The sequence below is a fragment of the Kogia breviceps genome, chromosome 18 (genome assembly GCF_026419965.1).
Source record: "Kogia breviceps isolate mKogBre1 chromosome 18, mKogBre1 haplotype 1, whole genome shotgun sequence".
Lineage (NCBI taxonomy): Eukaryota > Metazoa > Chordata > Mammalia > Artiodactyla > Physeteridae > Kogia > Kogia breviceps.
In genome coordinates this window covers 56881131-56899230 of record NC_081327.1, presented here as the reverse complement: position 1 = coordinate 56899230, position 18100 = coordinate 56881131, and the positions used below count along the sequence as shown (strand labels likewise).

At 63.0% G+C, this 18100-nt stretch overlaps 1 protein-coding gene across 2 annotated transcripts in view; it reads left to right on the top strand.

The window, feature by feature from the left end:
* The first annotated feature begins 18 nt into the window (after window positions 1-18).
* Window positions 19-18100, top strand: part of SLC7A5 (solute carrier family 7 member 5) — a 31508-nt gene continuing 13426 nt past the window's right edge. For both annotated transcript variants that reach the window (XR_010837665.1, XM_059045929.2), the window contains exons 1-2: window positions 19-550; window positions 14843-14968. Coding sequence is in view for 1 of the 2 variants with exons in the window: in XM_059045929.2 (XP_058901912.1) it covers window positions 19-550; window positions 14843-14968 (658 nt within the window). In the remaining variant the exon portion in view is untranslated. The remainder of the gene's footprint in view (window positions 551-14842; window positions 14969-18100) is intronic.

The following is an 18100-nucleotide window of genomic DNA, read 5'->3' as shown; positions in this document are numbered from 1 at the left end:
CGCGGCCGGCGCGGCAGCATGGCGGGCTCGGGCCCGAAGCGGCGCGCGGCTGCGGCCCCCGCGGCGGCCGAGGAGGAGGAGCGGCAGGCGCGGGAGCGGATGCTGGCGGCGCGGCGCGCGGATTGCGCGGAGGGCGAGGGGGTGACCCTGAAGCGCAGCATCACGCTGCTCAATGGCGTGGCCATCATCGTGGGCACCATCATCGGCTCGGGCATCTTCGTGACGCCCACCGGCGTGCTCAAGGAGGCGGGCTCGCCGGGGCTGGCGCTGGTGGTTTGGGCCGCGTGCGGCGTGTTCTCCATCGTGGGCGCGCTTTGCTACGCAGAGCTCGGCACCACCATCACCAAGTCGGGCGGCGACTACGCCTACATGCTCGAGGTCTACGGCTCGCTGCCCGCCTTTCTCAAGCTCTGGATCGAGCTGCTCATCATCCGGCCCTCCTCGCAGTACATCGTGGCGCTCGTCTTCGCCACGTACTTGCTCAAGCCGCTCTTCCCCACCTGCCCGGTGCCCGAGGAAGCCGCCAAGCTCGTGGCCTGCCTCTGCGTGCGTGAGTATCGGCCCCGGGACCCCGGCGGGCGGGCGGGTGGGGGGCGCCGAGCCGAGGTCGCCGCGCGCCCGCGTCCCGGGCCCTTCCCCCGCACTCCTGGACCATCCCCGCATCCCGCGGCCCCGGGCCGACCCCGCAGTCTTAGACTGAGGGCACTAGCCCCAGAACCCACGTGCGTTTCATTCATTCGTTTCTTCACCGTCTTGGGAAATCTGCAGACAGCAGTGTCCCCGCCCTGAGCCTCTGGCCGGAACTAACCTTCCCGCTTAGTCCACCCAGAGCTCTTGGAGCTGAAGCAATATCCTTACTTTCTTGCAAGGCACCCACGTGGAGTGACTGAAAAGCGAACTACCTATTTGAATTCCCAGAGGAAACTCTCTCTATCAGCAGAGAAGTCGTAGTTTAAAAAGAAAAATACCAAAAGAAACCCCACATCTCATTCAAACCAGCTAATCGGGAAAGGCTGACTCATACAAAACCAATAGTAATAAGATTCTGTGTGGGCAGTGAATGAGTTGCTCGTGTAGGCAGCAGCGTTGAGTCCCCTGAAGGTTGACTAGTGAGTTGTAAGAGAGGTGCTTGGCTGAGGCTTAAATGTGTGCAGGGTGGCTTTGGGGTCCCAAGCTGTGCTGAAATACAGCCATTGGGTACAGTCCAAATGTTGCTGGATAAGGTCCCAGTATGTCGGTGGAGGAGGTCCTGGTACGTTGGTGGGCTGTCTTCTGGTGGGATTTCAGGAAAAAAAAAAAAAATCATTTGTACCAAAAGCCACGCAATTTTCTTAGCTTTTTGGCTGCTGCAGTTTTACGCCTACCCCTTGGCAAACATCTAAGGAGGCTTGCAAGATGGAAGTGTCCTGCTTTCAGAGCTGCCACCTGACTTGAGGCTCTGTCTGCACCTTGATGGTGCACAGAAGCGCAGAGCTAACAGGGCTGGTCTGTGGTTTCTGTCCGAGCCCCAAGACTCAGGGGACCGCGCCACCCCTCGGAGCCGTTCTGAGCAGCAGTACGTGCTGATGCTTTTGGGATTCTGAGCGTGGCGACCAGCTTCCCGTATAAACTGACGGCGTGGTGCTGGTAGTGTTGAGGGGCTTTCAGAACTCCGAGGCACTGCTCTGGGAAGTGGTGACCCCGGGAGACCTGAGACCCTGACAGAGCAACTACGCTGGGGGAGGGGGGCGTTTTGCCTTTGGAGGGAGTCTCAGCGATGAGGATCTCAGCTTATAAAAACCTTTGGTCCAAATCTAGGAATAGTCACAGCAACAGTCGATCTGCCCGAGGACTGGGGAACCTGTGGCTTCTGGTGGGCTTCTCAGACGATGCTTTGGGCTGAGTAAGGAAAAGCCCCAATTGAAGAATTTTAAATGTGCTATTTTCATCATTGCTAGATCTTATTTAATGTTTCGGCCCAGCACATAATGACATAATAGTGCCTTTAAAGGGCCCACTTTCTAGTCTTGGAAAATGGATCCCTTACTTTCTTAAACTTTTGGGTTTAAGCAGGTAAAGGCTCGGGGTGGATTCTGGAGGGGCTGTGGTGGGCACACCCTCACCAGGACTCCGGTCACCAGCGTGGAGGGTCACGTGAACAGCACCCCTTTTGGCGTGAGCTAGGGTGACGTTCTTCGTGTGTCCATCAGCCATTCTCAGCTCTTTTCCTCTGAACCACCCATGTGAGTGTGTTGTGTGAGTGTGTTGTGTGTGTGTGTGTGTTGATTTTTGTGATGGAAAGGAGGTTTTCAGGAACAAAAAGGGATACGTTGTCTGCAGGAGTGAGCGCTAGTCTAGAGCCTGCCGTGTCTAGAGGGGGACGTGGGCCTGTCCGAGGCTGGCGGAACTCGGAGCCGCTGGCCTGGGCTGCTGTCACGGGCACAGAGGAAGGTTATGGCCACCCAGGGAGGGGACCTGAGAAGGCAGGGTGTCTTCGGGGTGTCTGAGAAGGCAGCAAAAAGCCACAGAAAGTTTCTGAGTGTTGTTTGATTTTTGCACACAGGCTGGGTTCTAGAACTTCTCCTCGAGAGGAGAAAGGGCCCTCTGCCTCGCATGCTTCCTGAGCCCCTCCCCGCAGGGGGCGCGTGTACCCCTGGCCCAGCAGCCCGCGCTGGCGCTTCATGAACAGCCCCGGGGCCTGCTCTTTGAACAGTGTATCATGGGTTCTGGAGCCACGTTCTTCTCGGTTTTGCTAGTTGATCTCTCCTGTCCCCTGGTCTCGCCCCAGGACAGCTCCTTTCTGCTTATTGTGACTCAGGTTGGCTTTGGTGCTTAGAACGATCCCACTGACAGTGTAAACGCGGGGAGGGGAGGAGTCCCTTTTCTGGTAGGTCTGACGAAATGGGGCCCTTTCATGGCGTGGCCCTGGTGTTTCCATGTTTTCAACGAGTCATGAAGGTGAGAGAGAGACACGAGCTCCGTAACTCTTTGCCGATGACCCCAGGAGTTTGGCGTGAGTCTAGGTTTGCACGGGCTATTTATCACTTAGCGAAAACTTGGTAGCGTTTGTTTGAGAGTCAGGTGACACTGGGTTTTATCTTTGCGACAGACGTCACTTGGGAGAGGTGAGGTTCTCGCCTGGCCCGGTTTTCGTCTGCAATTTCTCTAGCCTTCCTGGCCGCCTCTCTCTGTGATGGGTCCAGGGGGGTCTGGAGAGGCTGGACAAGGCATACACAGAGAGGAGCTGCCCAGGGCAGGTACCTGGGAGCCATTGTGGTTCAGAAACAGCTGCGACCTAACTGAGTCCTTTATCTCATGGAGAAGCTCCTAGGAGAAGGGGTGTGAACGGGCTCCCATCTCCCTCTGCTGGATTGGGGCCTGTCTGAGCTGTTGTGGTCACTCCTGCCCAGGGCACGTAGGTGTCAGGGAGGTGGCTGCCGACCTGGCCGCCCGCCCTTCTCCCTCTCCCACGGGGGAGGACGGCCACCGGACCCCCTACTTGTCGTGCACATCCATCTTGTAGAACCGGGCAGGTCTGCTGGTGGCCGAGAGTGGGACTCTGCGTCCCCTTCCAGCTTGGTGGCCCTTGGTGTGGGCTGGAAAGCCCTTCCTTCCTGCCTTCTCACAGGGGACAGACCGGGCTGCCAAGGCTCCCCTAGAGAGAGCTGCCCCCGCCTCCACTGTCACCCTCACTCAGGCAGACCTGCGCGGATAGGGGCAGGGGGTCCTCAGCCGTTGTTCCTCTAGGGACCCGTGACCTGAGATATTTTGCACTCGTGTCAGGTGAGGAGGCTGCGTTCTGCACGTGGACAGACCCGGGTTCTGATTTGAGAAATTCGCGGCACCTCCTAGCCTCAGTTTCCGCATCTGTGACATGGGGCTTCGTGGCGGGTGTTTCGAGGACCCTCAGCCACTGTGTGTCTAACGAGCATGGCACCCAGGGACCCCAGTCACGCGGTGGCTCTGACTGTTCTCAGCGGTGCCCTCCTTCTGGCATTCGCCCTTGACCTCTTGAGCCGCCCTGCAAACGGCTCTCCTCTCCTCTGTCAGCGGAAAGAAGGAAGGAGAACGTTGGAGAGGAGGAGGGAAGGCCAGGGTCTCCCCGTCCGGGGCCGAGAGCTGAGTTGCCCATTGCACCGGTGGCGCCGCGGCCCCGCCCGGGGCTGGGACACAGCTGTCCCCGCAGCGGGGGGTGCAGGCGAGGCAGGGGTTTGGTGGCTGGGGGTGAGCCATGGCCAGCCGGCTCCAGGCTGAGTTGGTCGCTTGGGGTCATGAGCCGAAGGGGGTGGGTGTAGCAGCACACCCTCTCCCCGAGGCTTCCCGCTGCGCCCCCCCCCCCCCCCCGGCGTGTCCACCGCCGTGTCCCCAGGCCTCAAAGCAGGCCTGTCACAGCGAGGCCGGCACACGGCCCGAGCCCGGCTCAGGGTGTCTGGCCGCCCGCCAGCCGCCCGGCCTGAGCCCCTCGCCACGCGAAGCAGAGGCTTCTGGGTGTTTCCAAGGAGCTGGCCACCCCAGAATCGCGAGCTGTGAGCTGAGTGTAGACGACAGCATGGTAATTAGCCCTGAAATCCGACTTCCTGGGCCAGACATGAAAGCGCTCCTGCTCGAGTCACGGGGCGCCGCGGGTGCTTCACAGAGCGCGTGACTGAGGGAGGGCATTTCTGACCCTTTTCCCCCGGGTCACGGACCCCTTTGATGATCCCATGGAATGTGCAGACCCTGCTCAGAGGGGTCCACCCTGCTCGTTCACCCCAGACTCGCGGTGAGAGCTTCCCAGAACCCCGGGGCCCCGTCCGGGTTGGGGGCCTCCCCCCGCCCCCCAAGAGCGGTGCCCCCGTCACGGCATAAACGGCCCGGGCTTTGAAATCAGTGTCCTCACCCCACTTTACAGCCAGGGAGACTGCGGCGCCCTTCCCCTCCGGAGCCGCCTCTGTCACCCGGCGTGGGGACACGGCCGTGCCCGTGCCGAGGGTGTCAGGCGTCCGGGCCGGTGTCGGTCGCCACGTCCAGGTGCCCGCCCGTCAGGGGCACACACTGGTGGATCTGAGGGGTGTGTGTGTGTGTCCTGGGCTCTCCGGGAAGCACTGCCCCCGCACTGTGGGGGACTCGGACCCCTTATAGGGAACCATCTAGAAAAACCTCCGTCTTTCTCTCAGAACTTTGCAAGCGAGCTTCCAGGGCAGGGGGGCTGACAGCTGCCCCGTTGGTTCCATCTGCCCAGTGGCCGCGGGCCCTGTCCCGTGCCCGCGCTGGCCTCCAGCTCCTGTCCTCTCCTTCGGTGACTCACAGCAGGTGCCGGGGGCCGGGGGGCACGTGATTCTGCACCCCCAGTCAGGGTGACCTTCCGGGGCCCTTGTCTGGCTCAGCGGCTGGGGGAGCTGCCCAGAGCACACCTGTCCCCGCCAGCGGGCCTTGCCCTGTCCTCCCCCCCTCGCAGGACCACTGCCTAGTCCAGCAGCTTCTGGGCTCGATGGTTGGGGTCCCACGTACATCCTGGCAGGAGTTCCCCGCCCAGCTCTTCCCTCAGTCCTGGCAGGGTCCGGAATTCTTGCCTGGGAGGGTGGGCGGACCGGGCAGCCGGAGGGAGGGGTGTGGTTTTACCCCCACGCCCCCCCGTCCTTCCTTCTGTCCAGACCTGCCTTCGGGCGGGGTGTTCTCTGGGCTGCGCCACCCTCCCCCAGCGGGATGCGCGCGCTCTCTGAAGCCTCCGGCGTGATGCAGGGAACCCAATCTGCCCTCTGAGTCACCCTGACCTTGGCTGCTGGCTGACGGCCTGATCGTCTGTGAGTCGCCCCGAGTGTGGCCTCTGCCCAGAGACGTGGGCCCGTGGCCACCCAGCGATTTGTCCCTGTCCACGTGAGCTGCCCAAGGCCGGCACGGGATTCCGCCCTCGGCATGGACGCTGGCTGCAGGGCTGTGTGCTCGCCTGGTCCCCTTCTGGGGCACCTCGTCAGCCTGAGTCAGCCGGCAGGGCTGCGAGGGCCCCGGCTCCGGCTCGCCGGCTGCGTGGCCTCGCGGGGCCCGTGTTTCAGAGCCCGGAGCACAGCGGGTCGGTCCCGTTGTGCCTGCAGAGGGCGTGTGGTTTGGCGGCCCCGCGGCAGGGGCCCGGCGTTGCAGCAGGAACGCAGCACGCCAGAGCAGGTGTGCCCGGCACAGCGGCAGGTGCAGGGCCCGGGCTGGGCACCCCACACGGCAGCAACCACGTGTTACCGGCCGCAGTGCCCGACCCCGTCAGAGCTGAGGGAAGGGACCAAGCGGGGGTGGGGAGAGAAGTTGCCCCCGGGCGGCCTGTTCCGGGAGGGGCTGACAGCTCGGGCTGAGGGGCCGGGTTCGGGGGTCTGGGCGGGGAGGGAAGGTCACCAGAGCTCGGTTACGAGCACTTATTCCCGGGTCGGGGGGTTGGGGGGACAGCTCACCTGCTGAGGCGCAGAGGGTCGTCGAGGGTCCACGGCTGGCCTCGTCCCAGGTGACCAGGGATGGCCCTCTGGCCGCGTGGGGAGGGACTCTCAGCCCAGGCTGTTGTCCAGGGTCGTAGGGTTCTGAAGTCAGCCCTGCCAGGCGCCCCCCCCCACCGCAACAGCCTGCTTCTGTGCCCCCCACCCAGCTGTCCCCCCCACTTCAAGGGTGTCAGTAGACGTGTGTTCCTGGTGGGTGGGGCCCTGTGGGACTTGCCCTGGTTGGTGGGTCTCTTTCTTGGCTGCACCTTGGACCACGTGGTCGGGAGGACTGACGCCCAGGCCCTCCCAGGCAGAGCTAGGTCTGTAATAGTGCACACAGTGCATGCTGGGGGAGCTGGGGGGGGGCGTGTGGAGCCTGTCACAGGCAGCCGGGGTTGAAGACCCCAGTCGAGTGGCCAGAACATGGGAGTGGGACTTAGGAGGCCTGGGCGTCCTCACCCCACTCCCCTGGCGACTGCTGTGTGACTTCTGGCAAGTCGGACAACCTCTCTGAGCTCTGCTGACCCCAACTAGCAAATGAGGGGGCTGGGTGGATGCTGCGGTGTCCTCTCACCCCCAGATGCTGCAGCAGGTTTGGGGGGGGGTGGATTCCAGACCACGGAGGTGCGAGCCAGGGATGGAGACTAACCACGGAGTCCCCTGCACACACAGCCTCGGCCATCCTCGGCACGTCTTCACTCGGCAGGCGTGCCAGTCGGCGTGTCTGCATGTTAACACGCACCCGTGGGGCCAGCAGCAGTATTCCTATGTAGCTGATGAGGAAACAGAGGCTCAGACCCACTGAATAACCTGCCCAAGTTCACACAGCACGTCAGAAATCAGGGCCAACTTGGAGGGGGCTCCCTCTTATGGGTCCTGGCTGTCCTTGGGGCCGGGGTTGGAGGCGGGGGGACCTTTGGGAACCTCTGTATTCGGCAGGGCCCTGCTTCAGAAGAACCCAAAAAAGTGAGACTTGTGGGGTTTCTGCTAACTTCAGGGTGTCAAGCAGAACTGAAGGTGTCAAGTGAACTGAACCTGCCTTTTTCTGGTGTGTTTTGTTTATTATTATTTTTAAATTTATTTATTTATTTTTGGTTTTGACCGTGTTTGGGTCTTCGTTGCCGTGCAGGGGCTGCTCTTCGTCGCGGTGCACGGGCTTCCCATTGCGGTGGCTTCTCTTGCTGCGGAGCACGGGCTCTAGGCGCGTGGGCTCCCAGTAGTTGCGGCACGCGGGCTCCATAGCTGTGGCTCGCAGGCTCTGGAGCGCAGCCTCAGTAGTTGTGGCGCGTGGGCTCAGTAGTTGTGGCTCACAGGCTCTAGAGCGCAGCCTCAGTAGTTGTGGCGCACGGGCTTAGTTGCTCCGTAGCATGTGGGATCTTCCCGGACCAGGGCTCGAACCCGTGTCCCCTGCATCGGCAGGCAGACTCCCAACCACTGCGCCACCAGGGAAGTCCTGGTGTGTTTTGAAATGAAGTGTCAGCCCTGTTCCTGATGCGCGCTGAGACCCCCACCACCAAGCAGGGGGAGCTCTGTGGCCGGGCGTCGCCCAGCCCCAGTTAAAAATGGAAAACGTGAAACACGTTCCAGGGCTGGTCACGTTTGAAAATGTGACTCAGCCTGTTTGCAATTCTTTCTGCGGGAAAATCAGTGGCTCGACAAGGGCGGGGGCGTTCGAGGGGCATCGTCCCAACTGCACTGAGGTGTCGCGTCCGTTTGCTCCGGCGGCCGCTGCCTCTCTCTGTGGAGATCAGACACTGGAACTGGAGCCCTTGGTCCCACCTGAGCAGCCCCTGCCCCCGAGAATGCCTTCATTTTCTTTCCGTTTTCCAGACTCTCTGGAGGCTCCGGTCTGGAGTGGCCGGTGGTGGGGTCCTGGGTGGGTCCAGAGCCGGACTCTCACCCGGAGCGGGCTCTGTATTTGAGCGCGCCTGGAAGCGAGGTCGGCCCTCTCAGATGTTTGGGGTACAGTTGGGTCCTGTGCGTGCACTCTCTCAGAGCCAGTAAAGGTGAATTACACGTCGAGAAGTCACCCACTGGTTCTCCCTGAACTGTCAGAAAACGCAGGTTCTCGGGCCTGCCCAGTCAGGGGCTCTGGGTTGCGGGGACCTGTTTTACGAGGTCCTCAGGGACTCTGATACGCTCCAGGGTGGGAGACCTATCTGTTATTAGGAGGCAGCAGAGTTAGGGCAGGAAGGGAAGATGCTGGGTTGTGGAGACACAGGCCATCAGGGGGGCCAGGCCTGGGGTGGAGGGGACTCTCACCAAGCCCAGTGGATACCTGGGTGTCCAGGACCAGAGTGGAGGCCCCAAAGCACCGAGCACCCACCGTGAACCCTGGGTCCCTGTGTGCTGGGCGGTTTTGGACAGTAGAGTAAAGGCAGGACAAGAACGCCAGAGCGACTGGACGCTTTGTCGGTGGTCACCCCCCGCTGCTGGCCACTCTCCCAGCCACCTGGGTCACGCAAGCCCAGGGTTTCACTGGCCCCCGTCTAGGAGCCTTGGCCCACCTGCAGCCTGGGCTCCGGATCCGGGTGCCCAGCGAGTGCTGCTGTTTGGCGGGTAGAGGCTCCGGACGGCAGGCGGGCTGGCCGCCTGGGCCCAGGGCTCGTCCAGCCTCAGTCACCTTAGTCAGCTGCTGCTGTTCTCTGGCCCCGTGACAGCTGCTGCCCCCAAGAGACCGGGCTGGCCCGGCTTCCTGCAGCACGGCCAGCCTGCCAGCCACTTCCTCTCCTGTCTCGGGGGCCACCGGGGACCTGCCAGCAGAGCTGCGGCTAAAACGGTGCTCCTCTGCCCGGCATCTTGGCCCCTCCCACCTGTGTGGGGTGGCAGTTACTGCTGGGCCTCAGACTGTCTTTGTCTCAAGTATTGGCCCTTTTCGCTAAGCGTCCTAAAGCCACGTGCAGAAAGCACCTTTTTCAGAGACTCACTTGAGGACGCCGCTGGCGGCTTAGTAGGACTCACTTGGTAGTGAGGTTCTAGGCTCTGGGGCTCTGACCCGTGGACCCTGCGTGAAACCCAAGTGATACCTGCACTCCCCTTTCCATCCTGGAGGCACGGTCCCTACAGGCACAGGGCTGGGGACGATGGAGGGGCCACGGCTGCGGCCCCATCAGAGACATGGGGACAGTAGATGGGTTTTCTGATGAGTGGGGGCCCAGCCAGTCCCCAGATGCTTTTTTTTCAGATGGTTCTGTTGGCCTCGGTCATGACCTTGTCTGGTGTGTTTGTCCTCGAGTCAGCAGAGGGGGTGAGGGTGAGGGGACCCCAAGGAGCGCCAAGGGCACTGAGTGATGGAGAGCACGCAGCAGGTGCTTATACTTTGCCCTTGTTGCCAGGATCGTTGAAGATTTTGTTACTGGCATACACAAAATCCAGGGGCAGCCCTGGTCACTGGGCACGATAAATCCAAACAGGGTGTTACCCTCTGTCAGAGAGGGAAATGGATTCGGGTGTGTGTTTTTGTTTGTTTCTTTGTTTGAACTTTAACATTGTTTTACTTTATTTTCGAGTATAGTTGATTAACAATGTTGTGTTAGTTTCAGGTGTACAGCAAAGTGACTCCGTTATACATGTACCCGTATCTATTCTTTTTCAAATTCTTTTCCCGTTTAGGTTGTTACAGAATATTGAGCAGAGTTCCCTGGTGGTCCGGTGGTTACGACTCCGCGCTTCCAGTGCAGGGGGTGCAGGTTTGGGGAACTAAGGTTTTGGGTGTGTTTTTTGTATTTTGTTTTGTTTTGTTTTTGGTGTTTTTATAAATTTATTCATTTATTTATTTTTGGCTGTGTTGGGTCTTCGTTTCTGTGCGCGGGCTTTCTCTAGTTGCGGCGAGCGGGGGCCACTGTTCATCGCGGTGCGCGGGCCTCTCAGTGTCGCGGCCTCTCCCGTTGCGGAGCACAGGCTCCGGACGCGCAGGCTCAGCGGCCACGGCTCACGGGCCCAGTTGCTCCGCGGCACGTGGGATCTTCCTGGACCCGGGCTCGAACCCGCGTCCTCTGCATTGGCAGGCGGACTCTCAACCACTGCGCCACCAGGGAAGCCCCTGTTTTGGTGTTTTTAAATGAAAACAGGCCCCCTTGCATTTCCAGCCCTCCCTTGCGAGTGAGAGAGCCAGCCGGCTGCGCAGAGTGTACCAGGGGGCTGGGAGGCTGGCCCGCGGCGGCTGACGGGGCTGACGGCAGCCTATGTGTGAAGCGTTGCCATCGGGAGGCGGACCCCGGGGCCTGGAGAGTGAGATAACCCGTCATGCCGGGGTGAGAGGTCACGCCAGGCGAGGCCCGGCAGGAACCTTTGGGAGCAGCTCAGATAAGCACCCTCCCGGAGGCTGGTGGCACCCGTCCCGTTTGTACGCTGATGGGCGGAGCAGCGGCAGCTCCCCGCCGGCCACCCTGTGCTCAGGGTCTGGGAGGGTCCCGGAGGCGCTACCCAAGGGGGTCCTGAGAAATAACAGATGGGGGGGCCTGCTGTGCATCCCCGAGCCTGTGGACCAGCCCCTGTCCTCGGCCCGGGTGGTCCCCTGGGCACGTGCGGCCCTTGCGGGCTGCAGACAGGACTCTGAACTCAAGCCGCCTGCTCGGCCAGGCCGCAGCTGGAGTTGGCGCTCGTGGCCCGGCTCTAAGTGTGACCAGCTGTCGCCAGGGCCACGGGCTGAGAGCAGCCCAGGAGGCCGGCCAAGCGTTCTCCGTCCCCCACTGGGCAGCGCTTCCTGCTGTCTCGGGCACGAGGATGGGGTACAGGTGGAGCCCCTGGGGTGGGGGCGGTGGACCCGGGTGTGAGTGCGAGTGTGTGGGTCCGCTGGCAGAGGAACGGTGACGTTGCTGAGGGTGGCGGGCCCTCCAGCGCAGCCCCGGGGCCCACAGCTCACTTGCGAGGTGGAGCTGGGGCGCCCCTGCAGGCCAGCTAGGTGGCCGTGCCACAGCAGGACGAGGGCGGGGCGGGCGCAGCCCTGAAGGGTGGGCTTCCCGCTGGGCCCCGCCTTCTGCACGCAGCCGCCGCCAGTCCTCTCCGGAGGCCGCTGGGCTCTATCTCCCCGGCCCCAGCTGTCGCGGGGTGCTTATCTGGGGGTGCTGGCACGGGGAACCCCAGCAGCCCGCCTGCGGGTGCCCTGGGGTTGACTGTCCCCCCCTCCCCCGCCGCACAGCAGCAGACCCTCGTGTGACCCCCGGAGCCTCTCGCGTCCCTGTCACCCCCCTCCGTCCTGTGGCTGTGGAGGCTGAGGCTCTGAAGAGTCGGGCACCTCGTGCAGGTGATGGGCCCTGAAAGCAGTGGAGCCGAGAGGCAAATCCAGCCTCCCGGCCAGCCTCCCAGCACTGCTTTCCTTAAGGCTAAGAGACTCGGGTCCTGGTGAATCCCCTTATTTACTTTAGATTCTATTTCATTTCAGAGTTTTTTAGAAAGGACACTAGGGAGTATAATAAAGCGTTTGTTTACTCATCAGCTGAAGGCAGTGGACATTAAAGTTTCATCATATGTTTCAGTTCTTCTTTCCGTAAAAGAAATGAGTATTACAAAGTCCGCTTTGTTCTGGGATCCAGCCCATTCCCTCCCTACTGCAGACGGCCAGCCCGGCCCTGCCTGTGCACTCTCTGACACGGAGCTGAGCTCATGCAACAGTACCCTCTGTCCACAGGGGCTCGGACACCTGCCGGCGGGGCGGGGCTCTGCTCTGCACGGGCAGGGGGGCACCCTGTGTTCCTGAAGGGGAGGGCCTGGGGTCGGTAGAGGAGGGGCCCTGGGCCTCGGCCCGTCGCGCCCCCAGTGACCACCGCGGTGGGACGGCCCTGGGGCTGGGGCTCTGGGCCAGCCACACCCCCTTCCTGGATCCTCCGAGCCCTTATCTGTGAGGTGGGGAGAGGTGCCCCTGCTCCCCTTGGGGTGCAGGCCCCCAAATGGGGTGAGTCAAAGCAGCCGAGTCGTGCGGCGGTGACAGTGAGGGCAGCTGGGCCGGGCTGGCGGCGGGAAGAGCCGCCTCCCCGTGTGTGTGGCTTGGCCGTGGCTCTCCCCACTTCCTGCCCGGTATGAATGGAGGCGTGTGATGCAATCTGTCAGCCTCTTGGCGCATCCGGAAGACAAGGCCTCAGGGCTGTCACATTCCCCATAATGTGCGACAGGCCCGGAACTGCCCCCTCCCCGCCTTACTGTGCACAGGCTCCCTGGGGCCGGTGGTGGGAAAGAACCTGGGTTGCCCTCCAAGGCCCCCTCACCCTGGGTCCCAGCCACGTGGCAGTTCGCACCAGCCTGGACGCCCGGGAGAATCCTGAACTCTGCTGTTCAACCTCCTCCCCCGCCCCCGCCCTGGCGGTGGGAGATCAGACGGGCCTCAGAGATCTGGGTCTGCCCCTGGCACCGTGTACAGGGGTCCTCTCTGAGCCTCTGTTTCCTCTTCTGTGCCGGGAATGGCAGTGCTGATGTACTTAATACGGGACAGCTGTCTCCGCGTTGGTCCCGAGGGCCTGGACTGAGAGTGTGTCCACCCCAGAGCCACACGGTGAAGGTCACTGGTGCTGTTTGTCCCTTGCGCACGTCAGCCCCCTCATCTGAGCCCGGGCTCAGCTCCTGCTGCTGGAGATGGCTTCAGGCTGTGACACGGATACTTTGTCCCCACGTTCTCACAGCCTCGTGTAAGCCCCACCACCCTGAGGCAGCTCATTTTACCGCGAGCCTCTGACAGGTGCAGACTCGGCCAGGGTCCCCACGAGTGAGGGCCACTCCAGGTCCATTTGTGACAGCTCTTTGCCTTCATATCTGATCTGGGAACGTCTGAGGGTTTCAGTTTGGGAGTAGTAGCCAAAAGCAACTGGTTTTGTTTGTTTGGTTGGTTTTTTGCGGTACGCGGGCCTCTCACTGCTGCGGCCTCTCCCGTCGCGGAGCACAGGCTCCAGACGCGCAGGCTCAGCGGCCACGGCTCCCGGGCCCAGCCGCTCCGCGGCACGTGGGATCCTCCCGGACCGGGGCACGAACCCGCGTCCCCTGCGTCGGCAGGCGGACTCTCAACCACTGTGCCACCCGGGAAGCCCAAGCAACTGGTTTTGAAACAGTTTTCAACCTGAACTTTCTGAGGGCATAGCCAACAGTCTTGGTCAGCCGCTGCATCAGCCAGGCTTAGAGCGGCAAAGAGAAAGTGATGGGGGAGGGTGGTATTTGGGTATCAGTTAATTTCCAGAAGAGAGAAGCCTGGGAGGGGTGTAGTGTGGGGCCCTGGTCCTAACCAGAGCTCAGGGGGCCATTTCCTGTTTTTCTTACGCGTGAACTGTCAGGTCTCATCTAGTTAATTAGGGTGGATTTATTTCTTTGTGGCCTTTCCCTCACATTGTAAAAGTACATGTAATTGATTTAGCTGGGGGAAGAAGCCACATGGCATCTGCCAGCCCGGGGTTGGTTCTGTCTGAGCAGAAGCCCGGTCCAGACTTTCTCACCCACCGCAGCCCTTGGGAAAAGCCGGTGTGTGCGGGGCGTGGTGGACAGACGCCCTTCCCTTGGGTCCAGGCTGTGCTGGTTAAAGTTTGACCCGCCGGCCTGCCGAGAATAAAAGGCCCCACTTGCGCGCCGGCCATCTCCCTGGGCAGCTGGCGTCAGCAGTGGCGTGGCACTGGAGCGCTGGCCTCACGGCGTGCGTGTTTCCACGTGGGACTTGGAGTAGGAAGGCACGGGTGTTGAGTGTTCGTTTGTTGCCTTTGTTTTAATCTGATTTTGTTTCGTGGTGGGTTTGCAGAGCGGCCGCTCGCGAGGTCGCTGAACACTAAGCGCTGCCTCCACCTCTGCTCGGGACTTGGAAGGGTCTCCCTGGGGTCCCAGGCGGGGCCTGCGTGTGTCGGCGCATTCGGGGAGCCTGGCTTAGCTGCCCCCCCCCCGCCGTGCCCCCTCTCCCTCCCCGTGGTGGTGACTGGCACGGAGTTTGGGTCTTTAGTATCTGCTGTGACAGCAGCCGCAGAGCTGGTGCTTGTTGGCTCTTCTCACCACTAGGACCCCGGGGCTGTGCATCTCCTTCAGCGCCCGTGGACGCCCCCCCGGGCTTGTCAGGCTGCTGCTGCGCCCCCTATGTCCCTGGGGGATCCTACGAGGACCCTCTGAAGGGAGGGTTCCCACCTTGAGAAGTTTGGGTGCCTGTGGGAGAGCCTGACACTTGTGCTGAAGTGTCAGGTGGGAGCAGAAAGGTGACTGAGCACCCCCCCCACCCCCGCAGATGGCAGTCTGTGCGTTCGACCCGCTCTGAGCGCGGCGCTCTCCTCCAGGGCTCCTGCGGGAGGGACTCAGGTGGCGGAGAGGTGTTGAAATTCATTCATTAGGACGAAAAGGCCTTTTTGGCGGCCTGGGGGCACCTGGGCTCACAGCGGTCTCTCAGCCTGTGACCTCAGGGCTGGGGTTCTCCCCGCCGGGCCCCGTGCCCGCGTTTCCGCGGGACTCACCCGCTGCCCCTGTCTCCACAGTACTGCTCACGGCCGTCAACTGTTACAGCGTGAAGGCCGCCACCCGCGTGCAGGACGCCTTCGCCGCGGCCAAACTGCTGGCGCTGGCCTTGATCATCCTGCTCGGCTTCATCCAGATCGGGAAGGGTGAGTGCAGCCCCTGGCGTCTCCCAGCTGTCCCGGGAGGCCCTGCTGAGCCTGGCAGGGGTGGGGGGGGGGAGGGGGGAGGGGGGAGGGAAGGGGGGAGGGGGAGGGGAGAGGGGGGAGGGAAGGGGGAGGGGATGGGGGGAGGGAAGGGGAAGGGGAGAGGGAAGGGGGAGGGGGAGGGAAGGGGGAGGGGGAGGGGGAGGGGAGGGGGAGGGGGAGGGAAGGGGAGGGAGGGGAGGGGAGAGGGGGGAGAGGGGAGAGGGAGGGGGAGGGGAGGGGGGAGGGGTCCCCATCTCTGAGCGCCCGGCCCCAGGTCCACCGCCTTAGCTAACGGGTGTCCCTGGAGTCGGCGCGTCACGCGGTCCCGGGAGAAGCGCTGATGCCGAGTTAGGCGGGCTGAACGTCGCCCGGCGGGTCTTCCGTCCCAGAGCAGCAGGAGAAACAGGTCCGTCACGCCGAGGCCGCTGTCCTGCCCACACGGGGCGGGCCCGGTGGTGACCAGGATGGGCGCCGGTTCGTGCAGAGAGCTTGGTGACGCGCCTCCTGCGTTAGGAGCACGGCCGGGAGGGGCTGTGTCGCCAGTGCCGCTGGATCTTCCTCGCGGGAACGTGCCCCCGGCCCCCGGCAGGGTCCCCGTGCCCTGTGGACGGCTGCCCGCCGTGGCGACCCCTCCCTCGATGGGCGCCGACGCAGTGGCCTTTGGTGGCGGCGTGTCTTCCCGCCGGGCCGCGTTCTCGTGGCGTACCGCCGGGTGTGTGCTGTGCGCAGGTGGAGTCTCCCCGTCGCCGGCTCCTGAGAGGGACGCTCTCGGGAACTTTCTCGGGGCTGTCTCTTGGTGAGCGGAGGTGCTGGCTTCTCCAGGATGGCTGGATGGCAGGCCCGCGGTAGCCTTCTGTGTGGCTGCCACCGATCTGTGGTCTCGTAGGGGCTGAGGTCACCGTGAGGACACAGAGCGACACCACCCCCACCCCCGTAGCCCCGTGTGTCTGGGAGTGGGGAGACCGGCCTCTGTGTCCCCTGGCTTCCTGGGATCTCACGTTCCAGCATCTTCCTAAAGACAAGACTTGGTCTGGAAGACCCTGGCCGGCTGGGTTCCGGGTACCAGGAGTGCTGACGGGAACCCTAAGGGAGCTGAGGGACCCCCTGCCGTGGAGAGTTATGGGTGGAAACCAGTGGGTAGGAGGAAACATCCATCCTGCGCCCACCAGACGGTCTAGCTGGGAAGCACGTCAGTGTCGTTTGAAGAGGACTTGCTGGTGAAGGTTTTGCTTGGCGGTGGTGTGATCAGATACAGGCTGATGGAGAATGTAGGGGGGCCGGAGTTTTGTAAAAACAAATTTCAGCAGGGATAGCAAAGAGCCTTTGTTCAGCTTGAATACATAACGTGTTTATAATTCTGTTGCCATCGAAAACGTCCTCCCCCCGAAGCCATTCCTTTCTGAACCTGGGAGGCAGTGCAGTGTCTGCAAAATTCCTGTGCCCTGGTTTCCCTCCCGGATGGATGCCCCCCCTTTCCCCACGAGAGTCGCCTGACCTCCCCCTTGGGCGGCCACCCCGAGGACCCCACGCGGAATGTTGGTGGGAGGGCCGGGACCCCTCGGGCAGGGGCTCAGCGTTGTGGTACCCAGATCGGCCGCGAGCCACGGTGCATCTGGAGGACGTGACCCGCATCTCACAGACCGGCCCACGCGCCGTCTCTGTCCTTTACCGGTGCCCGGCCCTGCCTGGCCTGCCTGGCGCCCAGAGGGGCCTGGGGGCTACAGAAGGGGCTGGGGCGTGGGGCCCGGCAGGTCCAGGTTCCAGGCCTCGGCCTCGTCGCCAGTGAGACTTGTGGGCGGTCCTGCCCTCCTTCCTGTCCTCCTTCACCAGAACTTTCTGAGGCCCCGGGTGCGGCTCTGTGCTGAGACTCAGTTGAGGACCCGGCCCCACCGTCCAGGGCTCGCGCTGTGTCTGGTGTGCGGACATCAGACACGTGCACAGGAGACTCGCAGACGGGCAGGCAGGGCTCGGCCCCGATCAGGAGGGCGCTTCTGAGGGCCAGAGAGACGGCTGGATGAAGGCTCAGAGTTGGTGTGACCGGGGCTGGCTCTGCAGGGCCCGGGAGGGGCTCAGGTGGCCCAGAGCCCCGGGGAGTCATGCATGCGGGGCCTGGCACCACGCAAGGCCTCTGGGTTTTCCCCCAGCCTTCTCAGGAGGGGGGCCGTGAAACCAGGCCGGCATTCCGGATCCCAGTGGCCACGAAGTGTTGGGGGGGAGGCTTGGCCAGGGCCGGCCACAGAGAGAAGCAGGCCCGGCGAGGGGCGTGGAGGGGAAGCCCCGAGGACCAGGGCTGAGTGACAGTGCCGGGCACAGGGCACTTCGTGCCCGCTTCTGTCCTTTCGCTTCTGTCTGTCGCCCCTTTACCTACAGCGCCCAGCAGGCCCACGGCCCAAGGTCAGGCCATTCCAAGACCGGCGGGTGGGAGGGAGGAAGGCTCGTCCCTTGAGCCCCGGCCCCTCCTGGAGGACACACAGCGGGACCGTTGTGGTTTTGCTGGGCTGTGTCCTCCGGTGGGCGGGCCCCCGGCGTCTCTGGAGTCGGAGCAGCTGGTGTCACCCTCCATGTAAAGGGTGCCCCCCGGGGGAGCTCACGGGAGGGGGAACCGACAGGCCCGGCCCTGGGCCCTGGCCTCCGTGGCAGCTCCTGCGAGATTACCCGGCGCTGAGACATAGGCCCCCGTGTCCAGGAGACCTGGGCGTGGAGGCTGCTGGACCCTGTGCTGATCATCTGTGTCCGGGCACTGCCATGGAGTGACCTCGGGCAGGGGTGGCAGGGGTCCACCTGGGCCGAAGGGGGTCCTGGCAGTGGGGAGGCCCCGGTGGAGCTGTGAAGGCCAGCGTGCGCCCAGGGCTGGGACTCGGCCGGGAGTCACTTGACGGTGTGTGTTTAGTTCTTCGGTTAGTGGGCCCCCAGGGCACAGAGCAGTGGTGGCCCGAGCCTGCCCGGCCTGTAACAGGGTCGGGGTCCAGTCGTGACCCCACAAGGCCCATGACGATGGGCCCTGTGTGCGGGGACGAGAGCTCCCTCGAGGGATGGCCCACCCTGCGTCCTGTCCCAGGCTGGTGTCCGGAGCTGGTGGGGAAGGCCCTGGGC